General features: G+C 47.6%; 1 protein-coding gene across 1 annotated transcript in view; it reads left to right on the forward strand.

Annotated features, from left to right (window-relative positions):
• LOC116520165 (neurexin-2-like) overlaps window positions 1-20908 on the forward strand; it is a 275896-nt gene that overhangs the window by 224169 nt on the left and 30819 nt on the right. Inside the window, exons 5-6 of the mRNA XM_032234316.1 lie at window positions 14815-14976; window positions 18569-19007. Of these exons, the coding sequence (XP_032090207.1) occupies window positions 14815-14976; window positions 18569-19007 (601 nt within the window). The remainder of the gene's footprint in view (window positions 1-14814; window positions 14977-18568; window positions 19008-20908) is intronic.

Consider the following 20908-nt stretch of genomic DNA (forward strand, 5'->3'; position numbering starts at 1 on the left):
GCTCAAAGGACTAACGTTGATTTCCAAGCTGGGGGAGCGGGGTGGGGAGCTTTTTGGTCAAGCTCTGGGGGCAAAATTAAATTGAGAAATTAAGACTCCGGGGTGGTGGTGGGAGATCTCCAAGGCAGGGTCTCCTCCAATAAGAACAGCTCAAGAAAGGCACCGTTTCCCCTCAAGCTCTGCTAAGAACCAAAGTCGCAGGCTGAAGAGGCAACTTCTCCATTTGCCCCCCCTCTCAAAACACGGGCGCTGCCTTCTTCCAAGACACAGAAGCTGCATTTGCCCCACATTCAAAGCTCTGTTCCTTTGAAGCTTAGGAATCTTGGTTGGTTTCTTCTGGCTTTGCACGTCGGGCAAATTCAGCCAGTAGGAGTCATGAAGGTGGCTCAGTGGCTAAGACGCTGAGCTTGTCGATCAGAAAGGTCGGCAGTTCGGCGGTTCGAATCCCTAGTGCCGCATAACGGAGTGAGCTCCCGTGACTTGTCCCAGCTTCTGCCAACCGAGCAGTCCGAAAGCACGTAGAAATGCAAGTAGAAAAATAGGAACCGACTTTGGTGGGAAGGGAACAACGTTCCATGCGCCTTTGGTGTTGAGTCATGCTGGCCACATGACCCCGGAGACGTCTTCGGACAGCGCTGGCTCTTCGGCTTTGAAACGGAGATGAGTACCGCCCCCTAGAGTCGAGAACGACTAGCACAGATGTGCAAGGGGAACCTTGACCTTTAGGAGTCATGAATTTAAGACTGTCCCACTAATGGGACATTCACACCCACAGTCAGTTGACTTCTGACCGTCCAGTTGTTCCTGGCCACCAAGAGGTCAGCGTCCGCCTTCTGTGGTGTAGCTAGCCCTTCTCTTAGAGAGAGAAAGTTAGCATCTGTTCCTACTTCTGGAGTTGAGGGACACGAACAAGCTAGAATCGAAGGTTGGAAGGGCCTTTAGAGGTCACCTAGACTATCGATCCCTAACCTTGGAAACTTTACAACTTGTGGACTTCAACTTCCACCATTCCTCAGCCTGAAGAATTCTGGGGTTTGAAGTCCACAATTCGTAAAGCTGCCAAGCTTGGAGACCTCTGATGTAGACTAAATGTTGAACCCAGGGCACGAGTCCCGGTCATCGTTGCCTGCTATCAAAACTGCCCCCCCTCCTAGTTGTTGTCCCCCTCCCCATCATTTTCTCTTTCGCTCTTCTCTCTGCCTTCTAACCTCGTTTGCATGTTGAATTGACTAATTACTAATGAGACCCTCCCTCCCTGCCCCCTTTCTCTTCCATCCTCCCCTTCCTTCATTGCTTGGATTGGAAAGAAGACCCCCACCCACCCACCTCCCCCCTTGAAACGTCCCAACAGGATCAAGCTCCCCCTCCTACCAACCGGTTGGTCTGCCCCTTTCTTGGCTTTGCCCAGGCAGCAAAACAAAAAAAAAAATGGAATTGCAGTGAGACAACGGTGTAGTCTCTCTTTCTTTCTCTCTCTCTCTCTCTCTCTTTATTTCCCAAATTTTCCCCTCTTCTGCACAAGCCTTGATGGATCAGGAAAAAAAAAACTTATAAGGATGGACAAAGGTGGGAGGGTGGGGGGATAACATTGGCTTCTCCAGGGCGGGCTCATCTGTTTTAGTAAAACTGAGATGTTGCAAGACCTCGAGGGATGTTAGCACATTCAATTCAATCAAATTGAATTGAATTTGCTCAGACTTTGGTCCAGAGCTGCTCAGCGCTGCCCACTGCTGGAAGTTTTGGTTGAGTGCACGCTTCTCTCAGAGGCAGGCGATAAAAGACCTGCTCCAAAATGTCTTAATTTGGGTGCATCCCTGTGGTCTGGTGTGCTAAAACCTTTTGATCTTTGGACTCTCGAGTATCGGAAAGGTGGCAGGACTCGGGATGGGATTCCTAGCTGGCTCGTTCCGTGCTCCTCGCCCTTCGCTACCTGACAGTGATGCCTTCAAAGGATCTTGCGCGTGAGTGACGGCCATTGTGAGAGCCACAGTTCACTTGAGAATGAAGTCCTCTTTGTTGCGGAAAAGACACGCCTATTGGAAGGAAACATAGCACCGAAGCTGAACGTTTCTAGCTCCCGATTATCACAACGGAAAAGGGAAAAGAACGAAGAAGAAGGGGGATCTTGGCAATCCTCTTCGTCATTCACTTCTGTCGGAAGAAATGTCCATCTGGGTTCAGCTCCAAGTGGGGGAAAAGACACTGGAAACATGGAGGCTGTTTGGAAAGATGGTTTAATGGTGGACAGGATCACATGCCTTGGAGCTGCTCCTGGGTGAAAAAGGGAAGGGATGCTGAGGGTCCTGGGGGTTTTATGCCCTCTCTGGGCTTTGAACTTCCTGGGGCACAGGAAGAGTATCCTGATTGGTTGCTGTCAGAGATCATAGCTAGATTTGTAGGTTATCTGTGTGCTACGTTTGGTTGAAACGTGATGGGTGGTGCAATGAAGGGCAAATGGCTCTGCCTGAAGGGGGTGGATCTTTGTTATGTAGAATAGACTAGCTCAGGCCTTAAAGACCCATTGACAAGGGTTAGGGGGGGGTTCTACTTCTCTTTTTTTTCTTCTCTTTTTAGGGGAAATATTCTGCCTTTTTAATACATTGTTTCCCTGAAAATAAGACCTGCCCAGATAATAAGCCCAATCGGGCTTTTGAGTGCATACACTAAAATAAGCCCTCCCCCTAAAAATAAGCCCTCCCCAAAAATATTGCAACACAGCAGCAGCCATGAGGTGACCACGCTCGCCACCTCCTGCACCTCAAAAATAATAAGGCCTCCCTGAAAATAAGGCCAGGCGCTTATTTCGGGGGCTCAAAAGAAAATAAGACCCTGTCTTATTCTAGCTCCAGCATCCTGTTTGCAGCAGCAACAAGGAGAAAGGAGGATCTAGAAAGCGAAGACCACATTTTTAAGGTAGCATCTGATAGTCTTAGAAGTTCTTGAGCTGTTGAGGGCTTTTCCCCCTCAACAAGTTAGGTACTAATATCACTCTATAAAGCCCTAGTAAGACCACATCTAGAATTCTGCACCCAATTTTGCTCACCACACTATAAAAAAGACGTTGAGACTCTAGAAAGAGTGCAGAGAAGAGCAACCAGGATGATGAGGGGACTGGAGGCTCAAACAGACGATGAACGGTTGCAGGAACTGGGCCTGGCTGGTCTAAGGAAGGGAAGGACCAGGGGAGACAGGGGAGCATCTTCCAATATTTGAGGGGCTGCCCCAGAGAGGAGGAAGGGGGTCAAGCTATTCTCCAAAGCACCTTTGAAGGCCAGAGAAGGAAGAATGGATGGAAACTGACCAAGGAGAGAGTCAACCTGGAAACAAGGAGGAATTTCTTGACAGGGAGAACAATCAACCCATGGAAGAGAAGTTGCCTTCGGAGGTTGCGGGAGCTTCATCCCTGGAGGCTTTCAAGAAGAGACTGGATTGCCCTCTGTCAGAAATGGTGTAGGTAGGGTCTCCAGCTTGGGTGGGGGAAGGTTGGACTAGATGACCTCCAAGGTCCGCTCCAAGTCTGTTAACCTGTAAGTGCCCTCTATTCCTAAGTCCACAAAATCCTGCTATACTCAAACCCCTCATAGACTGGGTTCAGACATCCAACAATGGTTTGCTGAAAACGTGTTTATCAAGCCGAATGTTCAGTGTTTTTATAGCGTACTAAACTGGTCACCATATTTTACAAACCGCCATGGGGGTTCAGATAGCGTAAAAAAACTGACCCTCCTGGGTTCAAAGGTTCAATTTTGATTTTTCAAGTCCAGCAATCAAAAGTACCAGATTGGACTAGATCAGGGGTCTCCTTGGCAACCTTAAGACCTGTGGACTTCAACTCCCAGGGCTGGCTGAGGAATTCTGGGAGTTGAAGTCCACAAGTCTTGAAAGACCATTGGGCTAGAATCAGTGTTTCTCAACCTTGTCAACTTGAAGATGTCTGGACTTCAACTCCCAGAATTCCCCAGCCAGCGAATGCTGGCTGGGGAATTCTGGGAGTTGAGGTCCAGACATCTTCAAGTTGACAAGGTTGAGAAACACTGGGCTAGATGGAAACCACCAACATGGATACAGGTAGCCCTCAACTTACAATTTGTTGAATGACCATTTGAAATTACAACAACATCGAAAAAAGTGACTTGCGGCCAGTCCTCGCAGTTACAACCGCTGCAGCTTGGGGGGGATGGCTGTTTGCAACTTGGCCAGTTGGCTTCTGATGAATAAAATCAAGGTGGGAAAGCCAGTGTCACTTAACGACCGCACGGTTCACTTAACGACAGCGACGATTCGCTTCACAACCCAAAGGTGGTAAAACCGGGTGCAAATTCGCTTAACCAGCATCTTGCTTCGCGACGGAAATTCTGGCCCCAATTATGGTTGTAAGCAGAGGATCGCCTGCATTTCCCAAATACGAGTTTAGGAGTTTTTCAATATCCTAGAAACTAACCTCCCTCCCCCCCCTCCAAAGAACCTGGTACTTTCTGGCTGGTTTTGAATTCTCTGCCACCTGTTGACTGTCGCAAGTTGCAGAGAACTATAATTCCGGCTCGCCTAGAAAGCACCGAGTCGCGGAAGCAAGCGCCTTTCAGCCTGGCTCACTTGGAGGGGAGGCCCATGCTTTGGCATCCAGAGATGTCAATGCTTCATTAGCAAAAAAACAACCCAGTGTGTTTAAAAGGCAATTAATGCAACCTGAAATACATAAATGCTTTCCCCTGTTTGTGAACTGTCGAGAAAGAGGAAATTGCCCAGGGAAAGAAAGAAAGAAAGAAAGAGAGAGAGAGAGAAAGAGAGAGAAAGAAAGAAAGAAAGAAAGAAAGAAAGAAAGAAAGAAAGAAAACCCCATCCAACAAGGTCAATTTAAAGATTGTGCAAGCTTTTATACTTCACTACTAGAGCTGATCATATCAAGTATTCAATTTATATTTACAGACAAAGAAATAGAGACTAGTATAGATCTATTTCAAGCTGTTTGGCTCTCATCAGCCCTTCCAGGATTCAAAGCAGTGTGTGGGCCTTCCCATATTTGGGTAGACCCAAAACACTTTATCATATCAAGTAGTTTTCTGGAAGAACAGCTCTGTCCTGGCCAATCAGATTAACAACAGTTGGAAGGAACCTTGGAGGTCATCTAGTCCAATCCCCTTGCCCAAGCAGGAGACCCCACACCATTTCTGACCAATGGCAGTCCAGTCTCTTCTTGAAAGCCTCCAGGGATGAAGCTCCCACAACTTCCAGAGGCAACTTCTCTTCCATGGGTGGATTGTTCTCACTGTCAGAGTATTCCTCCTTATTTCTAGGTTGAATCACAGGAGCCTCTACATTTGTTAGCCTTAAAATATAGGTAGGCAGGTAATGTAGGTTCGATAGGTAGGTAGATAGGTAAGAAGATAAGAAGGTAAGTAGATGGATGGATGGACGGATGGACGGACAGAGTCCTGGTGGCACAGTGGTTAGAAGGCAGTATTGCAGGCTAATTCTGCTGACTGCCAGTATCTCGATTCTCACCAGCTCAAGATTGACTCAGCCTTCCGTCCTTCCGTGGTGGGTAAAAATGAGGACCCAGATTGTTGGGGGCAAGAGGCTGACTCTGTAAACTGCTTAGAGAAGGCTGTAAAGCACTGTAAAGCAGGATACAAGTTTAAATACTATTAATAGATGGATGGATGGATGGATGGATGGATGGATGGATGGATGGATGGATGGATGGATGGATACAGAGAGACAGACAGACAGAGATGAAATCTTTTTCAAAAAATAATTTAGACAGCCCTGGAGAAAGAAACAAGAATACCCCAAAACCATGGTGTGTTTTAAAATTATTTAAAGTTGTCATGATTTAAACAGCTAACTGAGCCCTTGCCTTAAAGGTACTTAGGAATGTGCTGGATTACAACATCCATTGTTGTAATGGGGATGATTGGGTTATAAAATCCACTACGTCTGGAAGGCACCAGTTTGAGAGAAGGCTAGTGGGGCAAATTGGAAATGAGTCAGTTGGCTAAATACCTATACTCGATTCACATGACGCATTAAACCCAGATGGGCAAAATTCAAGCATTCCCAAGAACAAGAAAAGATCAGGAAAGGACCAAACAGCCACAGCATGCTAAACTTAATTGTCGCGGAGTGGGTTAGCATGCTGTGAGAACCCACATTTTCTCCTTTCTTGTAATGCACAGTATAACAGTATATTATATTGTTGGAAGGGACCTTGGAGGTCTTCTAGTCCAACCCCCTACTCAAGCAGGAGACCCTATACCATTTCTCACAAAGATCTGTCCAATCTCTTTGCCAGGGTCCCAGGTAAGACCCCCAACCGACTCCGAAGTTTGAGTTTTCTCAAAGCTCCATTTTATTAGGCTTGTCATCTTGGCACATCTGGGGAAACCCCAATCTGGAAGCTTCCAGGTTTACCCCACCCAAACGAAAGTTCAAGCCCCTGCCCAGCACCCACATGTCCGTCCCATGGCCCAATCAGGCCCCGCCCCAACTGGAGATGCCTCCCAGCCACGCCCCTCCAGGTACAGGGGCGTGTCCTTGACTCTCCTTGACTCTCTGAGAAAGGAATGTTATTCTGATTGGTTAGGATGAGATGGAAAATTTAGTGCAGGTTCTCGCGGCTAGGAATTTTCTCCTTAGCTCTAGGTTGTTTCTCTCCTTGTTTGCTTTCCATGGTCCTGGAAGCGCGTGGTCCTTTAATCTTCTCCACTCGGGCCAACTCCTCCGCTTTCTTCCCAAGGAAGACTGGACTTCTGCTTACCTGCTTGTCCTTCTGACCTAGATCCTCTTCCAGGTTTCCCCAAATCCTTCCAGAAGTTTGATGCTTGGGTTCGAGACACGTAATTCAAGCTGGGCTCAGAGCGATGGGAAATAAAAGCAGAACTCTTTCCTTCCTTCAAATTGTGACTGTGTGTGGGGAAACGGTGCATCTGCTGACGCTTTCAATTATCTTCCTCTCCTTGCAGCCCATCAACTCAAGTTGTACGAGACATACATCCCAAAATCATTTCTATAAGTACAATTCTCAAGCCGGCTCTTTCCACATCCCTAAACCTCTCCCTTAAGAGTCCTTGTTTCCTAAGTGAAACCAGTTAAATGCACAGTGTTGCATTTGTCTCTGTTAAATATCGTTTTTGGAATGCTGTTTCCATCTTCGGGCATATTAGGATTCCCTTCCATTGTCTCTAGCAAGAAATCTTCCTCTCTGCCAGCCCATTTCATCCAGCTGCTTCCAAGGCATTCTGGTCTGAACTAGGCATGATCCAAGGCCAGCTTTTCAATGGAATAGCAATAGAAATAGCACCAGCACTTAGACTTATATACTGCTTCACAGAGCTCACAGCCTCTCTAAGCAGTTTACAGTCAGCTTACTGCCCCCGAAAATCTGGGTCCTCGGAAGGATGGAAGGCTGAGTCAACCTTGAACCTGTTAGGATCGAACTCCTGGCAGTCGGCAGAATTAGCCTGCATTCTAACCACTGCACCACCACGGCAATATAATAGAATAGAAATTATAGAATGGAATAGAATGGAATATAGGGAATAGAATGGAATAGAAATTATAGAATGGAATGGAATGGAATATAGGGAATAGAATAGAAAAGAAATTATAGAATAGAATAGAATAGAAATTATAGAATAGAAATTATAGAATAGAAATTATAGAATAGAATAGATTAAAAATTATAGAATAGAATACAGGGAATAGAATAGAAATTATAGGATAGAACAGAATAGAATAGAAATTATAGAATAGAATAGAACAGCACAGAATAGAATAGAATAGAACTTATAGAATAGAATAGAGCATAGGGAATAGAATATAGGGAATAGAATAGAAATTATAGAACAGAATAGAATAGAATTTAGATTTATATACTGCTTCACAGTACTTTAGAGCCCTCTCTAAGTAGTTTCTAGAAGCAGCCTATTGCCACTAACAATCTGGGTCCTCAGAAGGACGGAAGGCTGAGTCAACCTTGAACCTGTTAGGATCGAACTCCTGGCAGTCGACAAAATTAGCCTGCAATGCTCCATTCTAACCACTGCACCACCACGGCAATAGAATAGAATAGAAATTATGGAATGGAATGGAATGGAATATAGGGAATAGAATAGAATAGAAATTATATATAGAATAGAATAGAAATTATGAAATAGAATAGAATAAAATAGAATAGAATAGAGGGAATAGAATAGAAATTATAGAATAGAACAGAATAGAATAGAATTTAGGGAATAGAATAGAAATATAACAGAATAGAATAGAAATTATAGAATAGAATAGAACAGAATAGAATAGAATAGAACGTATAGAATAGAGCATAGGGAATAGAATAGAATATACGGAATAGAATAGAAATTATAGAACAGAATAGAATAGAATTTAGACTTATATACCGCTTCACAGTGCTTTAGAGCCCTCTCTAAGTAGTTTCTAGAAGCAGCCTATTGCCACCAACAATCTGGGTCCTTGGAAGGACGGAAGGCTGAGTCAACCTTCAGAAGGTGGGAATCAAACTCCTGGCAGTTGGCAGAGTTAGCCTGCAATACCACATTCTAACCAACCTATTGCACCACCACTACGGCTCCCTTTGAAACTTTCCCAGTCGGTTTCTGACAAAAAAAAAAAGTGAACAGGAACTCAGATTCACTTAACAAATTCACAATTACTTAACAACAGCCATGATTGTTATTGCAACTGGGCCGAAAAAAAGGTCATAAAACAAGGCTGAACCACTGCCTCATTTAGCGACGGAAATTCTGGTCTCCATCACGGTCCTACACTGAGGACAACCTCTACCCAAATCTCTTGAGGCTTTGAGCCCTTGCCTTGAGATTCCCCGCCCCCCTTTTTTTTAAAAAAATTGGAGACTGCCCTGAGAGCAAATGCATTTTAGGAAAGATGGATTCAGATTACCAGAGTTGGAAGGGACCTTGTAGGTCATCTAGTCCAGCCCCCCTCTGCCCAAGCAGGAGGCCCTACACCATTTCTGACAGATGGCAGTCCAGTCTCTTCTTGAAAGCCTCCAGTGATTAAGCTCCCACAACTTCCAAAGGCAACTTCTGTTCCATGGGTTGATTGTTCTCCCTATCAGGAAATTCCTCCTTATTTCCAGGTTGAATCTCTCCTTGGTCAGTTTCCATCCATTATTCCTTGTCTGGCCTTCAAAGGTGCTTTGGAGAATAACTTGACCCCCTTCCTCCTCTCTGGGGCAGCCCCTCAAATACTGGAAGGCTGCTCTCCTGTCTCCCCTGGTCCTTCTCTTCCCTAGACCAGCCAGGCCCAGTTCCTGCAACCATTCAGTGTATGTTTTTGCCTCCAGGCCTTTGAGCATCTTAGATAGATTCAGATTAACAGAGTTGGAAGGGACCTTGGAGGTCATCTAGTCCAGTGTTTTTCAACCTTTTTTGTGCAAAGGCACATTTTTTTCATGAAAAAAATCACGAGGCACACCACCATTAGAAAATGTTAAAAAACATTAACTCTGTGCCTATATTGACTATATATAAAGTAATTCTCCCACGGCACACCTTACACTATGTCACGGCACACTAGTATGCCACGGCACAGTGGTTGAAAAACACTGATATAGTCCAACCCCCCCTGCCCAAGCAGGAGACCCTACCCCATTTCTGACAGATGGCAGTCCAGTCTCTTCTTGAAAGCCTCCAGGGATGAATCTCCCACAACTTCCCGAAAGGCAACTTCTGTTCCGTGGGTTGATGGTTCTCCTTGTCAGGAAATTCCTCTTTATTTCCAGGTTGAATCTCTGCTTGGTCTGTTTCCATCCATTATCCCACCTCTGGCCTTGGAGTGCTTTGGGAAATAGCTTGACCCCCTTCCTCCTCTCTGTGCAGGAGAGGACTTTGCTTTACAATATTTCGAGACGCCTTTTAAACTAGGGGGGCTTCCATTTTTCCTCTTTCCTCTTACTCTGTCGTGTTCCCAAAATACAGGCAGTCCTTAGACTTACAACAGTTTGTTTGCTGACCGTTTGAAGGTCGAATGGCCCTGAAAAAAAGGGACTTACGGCCGCTTTTCATACTTGTGACGATTATAGCACTCCGGACCGGTGATCAAAATTCGGGACCCTTGGCAACTTCATATCTATGATGGTTGCAACATCCCCATGGCCACGTAAATTCTGGTGTTTAACGATTGACTCATATTTATGACGGCCGCAGTGCCTCGGGGGGTTACGTGACCCCCTTTTGCAACCTCCAGACAAGCAGTGGGGAGGCCAGAAAGAACCAGAGGCCCTTGAGATGGTTGGTTAACAAGCGCGTTTCCCTCTTTTTCAAATAACAAAAAACAAAACCAGGAAGTGGGCAGATGCAGAATCCCCCCCCCCTTGGCTGTCCAGGCTTCGGAAGCTGGAACCCACAACCATTAAGCGCTCCCCGCATTTCCGTGGGCTTCAGCAAAGTAAGCTCCCCGTTGGGAGAGCGAGTACGTTCAGCGAAGCGTTGTTAGAGTTGTGTTGGAGAACACACAAACCAGCATACAGAGACACTGCAGTTTAAATAGGCTTTTACTTTCGTGGAAATAGAGGTATCAGAGTCCATCAAACAGTGCAAGTCATACACGGATACGACAGTCAGTCATCAACGTCTTTCAGTTAAGGGATAATCCAAATAACATAGTCCAGTATCATACAATCAGTCTTGTACTCAAAGTTTGCTAGCAGTTGCAAAACTTACAATAGCTCACGGTACTTTCTAACAGCCAGCTTCCAAAAACACTCAGATCAGATCAGCCCTGCATCTAACGAAACAGAGAGAGAGCTAACAGTCATTCTGGCTCCCTCTTCTGGCCGATTGAGGAATACAGCACCCAATCACATTTTTACAGTATGCTTTAAAGAAACAGTTACACCATTGTTACATGATTTATATATTGCCAACCCAACCGCTAGAATTATATTCCTAACACTTACGCCACCCCCAAATGGCTTGCGGTGCTTGCCAGCTGACACACTCAAGCCAATCTCCTTGCTATAAATGGAAGATAAAAGCCGACAACGGCATTGGGGTAAAACAAGAGGCAAGCAAGGATTTCGGCTTTTTGCAGGAGGCGGCTTCTCAATAATCCCAGTTTTCTAAAACAAGAACAGATTCTCTTTGTTCATACGGGTAGTCCTTGACTTAAGACCGTTTGTTTAGCGGCCGTTCGAAGTTACGACATCACTGAAAAAAAGTGGCTTATGAACATTTTTCACCCTTCAATGACCGTCGCAGCGTCCCCGTGGTTAAAATTTAGGCGCTTGTCAATTTACTCGAAGTTATGACGGTCCCGGGGTCACGCGATCCCCTTTTGCGACCTTCTGGCCAGCAAAGTCAACGTGGAAACCAGATTCACTTAACAACCGTGCCACTAATTTAACAGCTGCAGTGATTCACTTAACAGCCATGGCAAGAAAGGTGGTAAAAACGAGGCAAAACTCGCTTAACAGCTGTCTCGCTTAGCCACAGAAGTATTGGGCTTGATTGTGGTTGTAAGTCGAGGACTACCTGAACTTACCTGGGACTCCTTGACAGTTTTCTTTCTTGTTTTTAAGTCCCAAGTTTTCTTTTTTTCCAGCAGTAAAATCAGCCTTTGGGGGAAGAAGGGGTGAGAATACCCTGCCAGAATTTTTGCAACTGATAGGAAAGTTATCTTCCGAGAACTTAAGAACTTGACCGTACAATAAATCAGAACCTGGAATAGGAGAGGATAGGATAGCATAGCATAGGAACAAATAGGAATAGGAATAGAACAGAAGACAACAGAAATCAGAATAGGATATGATAGGACAGGACAGCAGAACATAGCAAAAAAATAGGAATAGAATAGAATAGGACAGAACAAAATTCAGAATAGAACAGAACAGAACAGAATTCAGAATAGAATAGAATAGAATGAAAATAAAGAATAGAACAGAACAGAATTCAGAATAGAATAGAATGAAAATAAAGAATAGAACAGAACAGAATTCAGAATAGAATAGAATGAAAATAAAGAATAGAACAGAACAGAATTCAGAATAGAACAGAACAGAATAGAATAGAAATATAGAACAGAACAGAATAGAATAGAAATAAAGAATAGAATAGAATTCAGAATAGAATAGAATAGAACAGAATTCTATTCTTTGGGCCTTTGGCGTTGAGTCATGCCGGCCACATAACCACAGAGACGTCTTCGGATAGCGCTGGCTCTTTGGCTTAGAAATGATGAGCACTGCCCCCTAGAGCAGGGAACGACTAGCACCTATGTGTGAGGGGAATCTTTACCGCTACCATTTTTCTGGAAGGGAATTCACATGGCCGTCCTCAGCGTCTAAGCTCTCTGCAGTCCAGCTAACGATTTCTTCTCCTGGGTAGTTGGACATGTTGCTCACCCACCCTCAGGACACAGCAACCCATCGTTTTTTACTTTCCAAAATGGCTTCTAGGCCCCCACCTCTGGAAATAAACCATGATAAGGAAAGCTGACACTTGGCCTGCTTGCAGAGTTATTTAAAAAAGAAATTGGTAGGTTCAGAGGTTAGCAACTTCCCACAAGCATCACGATCACTAGAGTTTGTGTTCTGAATTGTTTATACTCTGGCTGGAATAGCCGACACCCTTGATGATAGGCTCCAGATGGATCTTGAACACCAGGCCCTCTCTAACAAAACGAAATTCAGTGTAGAGAAAAGTAAAGTCGTCCACTTAGGTAAGAAAAATCAAAAGTGCACATATAGAGACGGGGTGAAACCAGGCTTAATAGCAGTGACTGGGAGAGGCATCTTGGAGTCTTAGTGGACAACCAGCTAAATAGGAGCCAGCAGCCAAAAAAGCCAACGCAATCCTAAACTGCATTAACAGAGGGATCCAATCAAGATTGAGGGAGGTACTAATAACACTATAAAGCTTTAGTAAGGCCACGCCTAGAATCCTGCATCCAGTTTTGGTCCCCACGCTATAAAAAAGATTTTGAGACTCTAGAAAGAGTGCAGAGAAGAGCAACCAGGATGATGAGGGGACTGGAGGCTCAAACATACAATGAACGGTTACAGGAACTGGGACTGGTTAATCTAGGGAAGAGAAGGACCAGGGGAGACAGGATAGCAGCCTTCCAGTATTTGAGGGGCTGCCACAGAGAGGAGTTAGGGGGTCAAGCTATTCTCCAAAGCCCCTGACAAGGAACAATGGATGGAAACTGACCAAGGAGAGATTCAACCTGGAAATAAGGAGGAACTTTCTAACAGTGAGAACCATCAACCCATGGAACAGAAGTTGCCTTTGGAAGTTGTGGGAGCTTCATCCCTGGAGGCTTTCAAGAAGAGACTGGGCTGCCCTCGGTCAGAATTGGTGTAGGGTCTCCTGCTTGGGTGGGGGGTTGGACTAGATGACCTCCAAGGTCCCTTCCGACTCTGTTCATCTAGTAGCCAGCAAAGAAGAAAACGACAAAAAAAAAAAACCACAGATGAAGTGGGGGAACGATTCCTGACCCCTTCCAGGGCCTGTGATTTCCATTCTCCTCCGTCCTGAAACCCAGGTTAACCAACTGCAGATCTAATGCTTTGCGATGCCCAAACAAGTGATGGGGCTGGGGCTGGTTTCCATGACAGATTGAAGGGAGAGTGGGGTTCCCGCAAGACGCTGAGATTCAGACAAACCTAGCATTCATCAGAGCCTAGCAAATCGTGTGAACCCAGCTGCTAAGTGTCCCGAAGGAGATCAGCAGCAGAGAAACCAGGAACGTCCGAGGGCTCCAGCTGAGCAAAGCAACTCTTCTTTTGGAGGTATAAGCGCCTATTGTGGCCTGCCGATGGCCAGTGGAGCTGGCAACAGAGTCGGACAGTGAGGAGGTTGGGGAGGAACATGGGCCAGTCCTGGGGGCTGAGGAAAGCTCAGACGAGGGCTCTGCATTGGAGAGGGAGCTAAACAGCAGCAAGGCAGAGGAACCGCTGGAGCCTGTTCCCAGTGTGCGAATGCGCAGAGCAGCCAGAAGACAAGAACAGCTCAGAAATCAGGGTCGACTTGGGAGTAAAGCCACACCTTGGAGGTGATTGGCCCCTCCCAGAGGAGACAAAAGAGGAGCGAATGGGGAGGGGGCTTTTGCAGGAAACAATTCGCCCCTTCGGTCGTTTCAAGAGCGGAAAGTTCTGTTTGTGACTATAAGAGACTCTGTGCCAAGGGTTGCCTTGCCCTGCGTTAGGAAACTAGTTATCTGGCAGCTCTCCAAGCGAGATAAGGTGCGTGTGGATAAACATTCCTCTGAAAGACTGTTTGCCAAGCCTTGCTGGCTGGGAATGAAAGGAATTCACAGTCGTGTAAATAAAAGAAGTTTTGCAAGGACTCTGCTTCATGCTTTTGGAGGAAGCCTGGGCCAGAACAGCGCCCCTTCGACCTCATCTGTGTTACCCCTGCTCCCCAAATTTGGATTTCTTCCTCGGTTGGCCGAGCCAACTTGCAACTCACCGGAGCATCGGGCAGTGGGCATGCTGAGCATGGAGCGCGCGGGGGATTGGGTGGGTTGCATACCATAGACATGGTGCTCAGTTCCCCTTCTGGACCATCAAATCTTGTGCAGATGTTCTCCCCCTTGACAGCTGCTCTGTCTGTCCATCTTCCTCCTCCTCCCCCCACTCCCAAAACACCCCGCCCGAGGGGAAAAAAAATACCGTGGCATTTCTCCAAAGAGATAACCAGACTGGAAAATAAGTTGGCAGCCCCTTTTCCCACCCCCTCCTCCCATCAGTCCTGTGATTGGTTAACACTCTGTTGTCTCCTTGTCTCCCTCCCCCCCGCACCCCCTCCCCGCAACCCCTGCACTCATGACGGACAGGTGACTATCTCCGTGGACGGAATCCTGACCACCACCGGATACACCCAGGAGGACTATACCATGCTGGGCTCGGATGACTTCTTCTACATCGGAGGGAGTCCCAACACGGCGGATTTGCCCGGCTCCCCCGTCAGCAACAATTTTATGGGATGCCTCAAGGATGTGAGTTGCCCTGGAGGGGGTGGTTGGGATCCGGGAAGGGGGGGGCAAGGAGCAGGGGGGTGGGACTGAACGTACTGCTTAGGGGAAGGTGGTCTTTAGGGCAGTGGTCTCCATGGATCATTGGTGGTCCACAGAAAAATTATTTGCATTTTTTATATTGCACTCAATCAGGGGTCCTCAAGTTACGGCCCCTGGGACGGATACGTGCAATGAATGATTGTGTTGCTGCAGAGAGTCTCCCCCTTCGGGGTCTTTTTAGGTGGGTCGGAGGGGGGCAGAAATCCTGACTTGGGGTCTGCTTCGGCCACCTGATGGGGGGCTTTGGGCGAAGGCTGGAGGGAAGCACCACTGGTGGCGAAGAGCTGAAGGGCCTCGTTCCAGTGGGGCTGCATCACGGCCTGGAACTGGCCGACCATCTCAGCCCTTTGAGCCTCCAGGCGCCGTACCTGGCCTTGCAACTCCCACAGGCCTCCCCTCTGCTTGGAAAGCCTATGCTTCTAGTCCTCAGTGAGGTGCTTCTGCCGAGCCTCCTTCTCGGTCAGATCTAATTTGAACCGAGCCAATTTTTTTGTCGACTCTTATCTCATGGTAGCTGCTGAACTCCAGAAACTGCTTCCTGTCGGGGCCCTAAGGAGCCCGGGCGGGCAGGCGAGGAGTAGCTGGGAAGGGAGGGGCAAGTAGAGGCCCTCAAGGCGCCCCTCGACATGACATCAAGTTGGAACTGCTGAAAGGGCCGCGTTGTAGAATATTTTTGTCATTTTTTTTGTCAATTTATTAACATTCGTATGCCGCCCACTCCCTTGGGACTCAGGGCGGCTTACGGGCAAGATAAAAGAAACATTTAAAAATTAAAATAAAGATACAATTATTAAAATTCCACACCATCCATTCTGTTAGAGTGGGGCTGGATATTGATCAACAGCCCCAGGCCTGCCGGAACAGCCAGGTCTTGGTGGCTTTACGAAAGGCCGGAAGAGTGGTAAGGGTCCGGATCTCTACGGGTAGGTCGTTCCATAGGGCCGGCGCAGCTACAGAGAAGGCCCTCCCCCGGGGAGCCGCCAGCCGGCATTGTCCGGTCGACGGCACCCGGAGGAGGCCCAGCCTGTGCGATCTTGTTGGTGGTTGGGAGGTAAGTGGCAGGAGGCGGTATCTCAGGTAACCAGGTCCTATACCATGTAGGGCTCTAAAAGTAACAACTAGCACCTTGAAGCGCGTCCGGAGACCAATGGGGAGCCAGTGCAGCTCGCGGAGGATGGGTGTAACATGGTTGTATCTAGGTATATATAGACAAGAATAGAGATAGACAATGTCATATTCCCTCCCCTCTGTTGAGAGAGGTCTGTTCAATTTGGACATAGGTGGCCTCTTTGACTCCTCCTTCAAACCAGCGATCCTCTCTGTCCAAAATATGGACTTCACTGTCTTCAGAAGAGCAGCCTTTGTCTCTGAAATGCCGATGGGGCTGCTGAATCGAATCCTGATGGCTTTGTTCCCCTAGGTTGTGCCTTGCGTTTAGAAAGTGGCTGTTTCGTTTCCCCAATGTACAGATCTACAGGTGGCTCGCTGCATTACACTGCATATACCACTAGTACCGGTTTTTATATGTGGTTGGCCCAGCGTTGCCCTGGCGAGACGGGCATCCATACAAATCAATTCAGTATGTAAAGTTTCTAGTCCTCATGGTCTTGGGAGATAAGAATTCTGGGAGCCACCACTTCCCTGCCTTTGGAGGAGAACTGGATGGGCTGGTTTATAGGCCACGCCCGTCTCTTTCTGCATGCTTGTGCTTGTCCAGGCTAAGGACTCACCTCCGACAGGATGAGGGTTCATTTAGTAACGGAGTTTTGTTCAGGTAAGACGTGCAGCTCTGAGATCGGCCTTGAGGAAGAACCACAGCCAAGACAATGGTAAGATAAAAGGAACCCGAGTCTGGCCCAGAACTGCACAGGTGATCCTCAGCTCACAAAGGACTAACTATACACTGAGCTGTGGCTCAGTGGTTCAGACGCCGAGCTTGTCGATCGGAAAGGTCGGCAGTTTGGCAGTTCGAATCCCCAGCGCCACATAACAGAGTGAGCTCCCATGACTTGTCCCAGCTTCTGCCAACCTAGCCGTTCGAAAGCAGGTAAAAAATGCAAGTAGAAAAATAAGGAACCACCTTTGGTGGGAAGGGAATGGCGTTCCATGCGCCTTCGGTGTTGAGTCATGCCAGCCACATGACCACGGAGACGTCTTTGGACACCGCTGGCTCTTCGCCTTTGAAACAGAGATGAGCACCGCCCCCTAGAGTCGGGAATGACTAGCATATATGTGCGAGGGGAACCTTTACCTTTACTTAAGATCTGGAATCAAAGTTCTTACGTCCCAGTCACATCTTTGCATTTTGGACACTGGGCAATAGGTCTGCGAATACAGCCATTTTTTTAAAATTGCATCAAATGCCGCTGATTCGCAGACAATATTGCAACGTCAGCTGTCCCCCCTGTGAGCTTTGTTCAGGCTGGGCCTTCTCCAGCTGGCTGGAACAGCCATGGATGTGATGCCAAACTGGGAAACCCTTCAATCTGTCGGGATTGACGCCTGCAATACGGACCTTGTTTTGAGTTGAATTCAATTCGACCCAGTGCAATGGACTAGTTGATCAAAAGTGATCAGGTGATTCAAATTGGACAAAACTGACAATGGCAGTTAGTGGAGAGGGCCCCTGATGAAGTCGGTGTTGTGGCCCGGCGTGTGGCCAGCGGAGCTGGCAACAGTCAGACAGTGAGGAGGCTGGGGAGGAACATGGGCCAGTCCTGGAAGCTGGGAAAGGCTCGGACGAGGGCTCTGTGTCAGAGGCAGACGGGGCCGAGGCCGTCTGGCACTGATCAGGTGCCTAAGGAGCTAGACAGCAGAGAGGCAAAGGAACAGCTGGAGCCCGTTCCCAGTGTGCGCATGCGCAGAGCTGCCAGAAGAAAAGAACAGCTCAGAAATCAAGATCGACTTGGAAGTAAAGCCACAGGTGGACGGTGAGTGGCCCCTCCCAGAGGAAATAAAAGAGGAGCGAAAGGGGAGTGGGCATTTGCCTGAAACAATTTGTTCATTTGTTTCAGGAGTGTGAAGATCTGTCTGTGAATCTCAAAGACTCTGTGCCCAGAGTCTTTCCTTCCACAGCCCCTCATTTGGAAAATATTGACATGGCAGCTTTCCAAGCTAGATGAGGTCTGTGGTCATAAATACTCCTTTGAAAGACTATTTGCCAGGCCTTGGCTGGATGTGAATGAGAGGAATTCACAGCCGTTTAATAAAAGGGGTTTTGTCGGGACCAGGAATCTGCTTTGTACTTTTTGGGGAAGCCGAGGTCAGAACTGTCTCGCTGACCCTGCTGCTCTTCTCCTTTGTCCCACCTTAGGTGCTTTTTCAAAAGGCAACCAGGCATTTCTCTTCTGACCCAAAAAGCTTCTTCATGAACCGAAGAAGCTTCTTGGGTGACAAGCGAAACCTCTTCAAGGAAAAAACAAAGCCCGTTTTCCTTTTGAAAACGCACCTTGGGAGACACCCACGGTCTGGATGGTCGAGAACTTCCATTGATGCTCTTCTCCTTTCTCTGCAGGTGGTCTACAAGAACAATGACTTCAAACTGGAGTTGTCACGCTTGGCCAAGGAAGGAGACCCTAAGATGAAGATCAACGGGGACCTTGTCTTCCGTTGCGAGAACGTCGCTGCCCTCGATCCGGTCACCTTCGAGTCCCCCGAGGCGTACATTTCCCTGCCCAAATGGAACACCAAGAAGACCGGCTCCATCTCCTTCGATTTCCGGACCACCGAACCCAACGGGCTCCTCCTCTTCAGCCACGGCCGGCTTCAGCCCCCCAAGGAGAGCCGGTCAGAGCGCATGCACAAGGCCGATTATTTTGCCATGGAGCTTCTGGACGGATACCTTTACCTGCTGCTGGACATGGGTTCGGGGGGCATCAAAATGCGGGCCAGCACCAAGAAGGTGAACGACGGGGAGTGGTGCCACGTGGACTTTCAGCGCGATGGGCGCAAGGGTGAGTGCGAGGCGTTGCACAGTCGTCTTCAATTCAGCAAAGATGGGCAGGGAAATGGAAGCTGCCCAGTGAGATGATGCTTCAGCAGTGGGAGACAGATAGATTAATAGAGTTGGAAGGGACCTTGTAGGTCATCTAGTCCAACCCCCTGCCAAGGCAGGAGACCCTACACCATCTCTGACAGAGGGCAGCCCAGTCTCTTCTTGAAAGCCTCCAGGGATGAAGCTCCCACAACTTCTGAAGGCAACTTCTGTTCCATGGGTTGATTGTTCTCACTGTCAGAAAATTCCTCCTTATTTCCAGGTTGAATCTCTCCTTGGTCAGTTTCCACCCATTCTTCCTTGTCTGGCCTTCAAAGGTGCTTTGGAGAATAGCTTGACCCCCTTCCTCCTCTCTGTGGCAGCCCCTCAAATATTGGAAGATGCTCTCCTGTCTCCCCTGGTCCTTCTCTTCCCTAGACTAGCCAGGCCCAGTTCCTGCAACTGTCCATCAAATGTTTTAGCCTCCTGTTCCCTCATCATCCTGGTTGCTCTTCTCTGCCCTCTTTCTAGAGTCTCAACCTCTTTTTTATAGTGTGGTGAGCAAAACTGGACGCAGGATTCCAGATGTGGTCTTACTAAGGCTTTATAGAGTGGTATTACTACCTCCCTTGATTTTGATTGTATCCCTCTGTTGATGCATCTTAGGATTGCATTGGCTTTTTTGGCTGCCGCCTCACACTGCTGGCTCATATTTAGCTGGGTGACAAGTGAAAGAAGTTGTAGATTCATCTTCCAGATCAATTTCTTTCTTTTTTTTAATTCTTTACTAAACAACCTATACAACCTGTTGGGTTTTCCTTTGTCAATCTTTACTTACCCGGAGACATTAACAAAGTGACCACAGGCGGGCAAAAAAGACCGTGGAAGCAGGCGCGACTTCCAACTTTTGACTTCCTGCCAGCTTCCCCAATGACTTTACGGGAAGCTGGCGGGGAGTGTCAGAAACCACCATCACCTGACTGCGGAAGTACTGCAGCCACGGGCGTGCCAATGTAATTGGCATGGAGATCCTTGAAAGGTCAATGGTATGGGGAGCGCTGGCTCTGCTCGTTCTTTAAGTGAGCAGGATTGAGATATCGCGATTCAAAGCTCATGACTCCGTGATGCACCGTTTTGGCTAAACGAAGGTGACAGACAACAAACGGACAGGAGAGTCACAGTAATACATGGATTCATTGTGTAGGGTTGGCAGCAGAGCAGAGGGAGGTTGGGAAGAGACCCCGCTGGCCATTTTTCCTTCCCATGTCGTCTCTGTGTTATTATCAGAGAACTGGAGGGCTGTTTGGCAATCACTGCCTCTCTTTTTTTCTGCATGATGGAAGGCTGTATCCCAAGGGGCGCGGTGGCCTAGAGGGCGGAGCTCTCGCCTCACAATCAGGAGGCTGTGAGTTCAATCCTAGGTAGAGGCAGATATTTCTCTCTCTGGGCACAATGAGAATAGATCTGCTGAATAGAACTCTGTACTGGCAACAGGAATGGCGTCTGGCCAATACGCACTCAGCCCCATTCAGTTGCCCCAGACTCCACCCCGCAAGGGATTATGGGGTTGAAGATAGGAGTGGTGCGGTGGCCTAGAGCTGGAGCTCTTGGCTCAAAATCAGTAGGCAGTGAGTTCAATCCTAGGTAGGGGCTGATATTTCTCTCTCTGGGCACGATGAGAATATATCTGCTGGAAAAAACTCCACATTGGCGACAGGAAGGGCATCTGGCCAGTAAAACCCTCAGCTCCATTCAGTTGCTCCCACTTCACCCCGATGCAAGGGATTACGGGGTCGTTAAAAGACACACACACACACACACACACACACACACACACACACACACGCACAGAGGAAGGCTGTATCCCTCTCTATCTCCTAT

The sequence above is a fragment of the Thamnophis elegans genome, chromosome 17 (genome assembly GCF_009769535.1).
Source record: "Thamnophis elegans isolate rThaEle1 chromosome 17, rThaEle1.pri, whole genome shotgun sequence".
Taxonomy (NCBI): domain Eukaryota; kingdom Metazoa; phylum Chordata; class Lepidosauria; order Squamata; family Colubridae; genus Thamnophis; species Thamnophis elegans.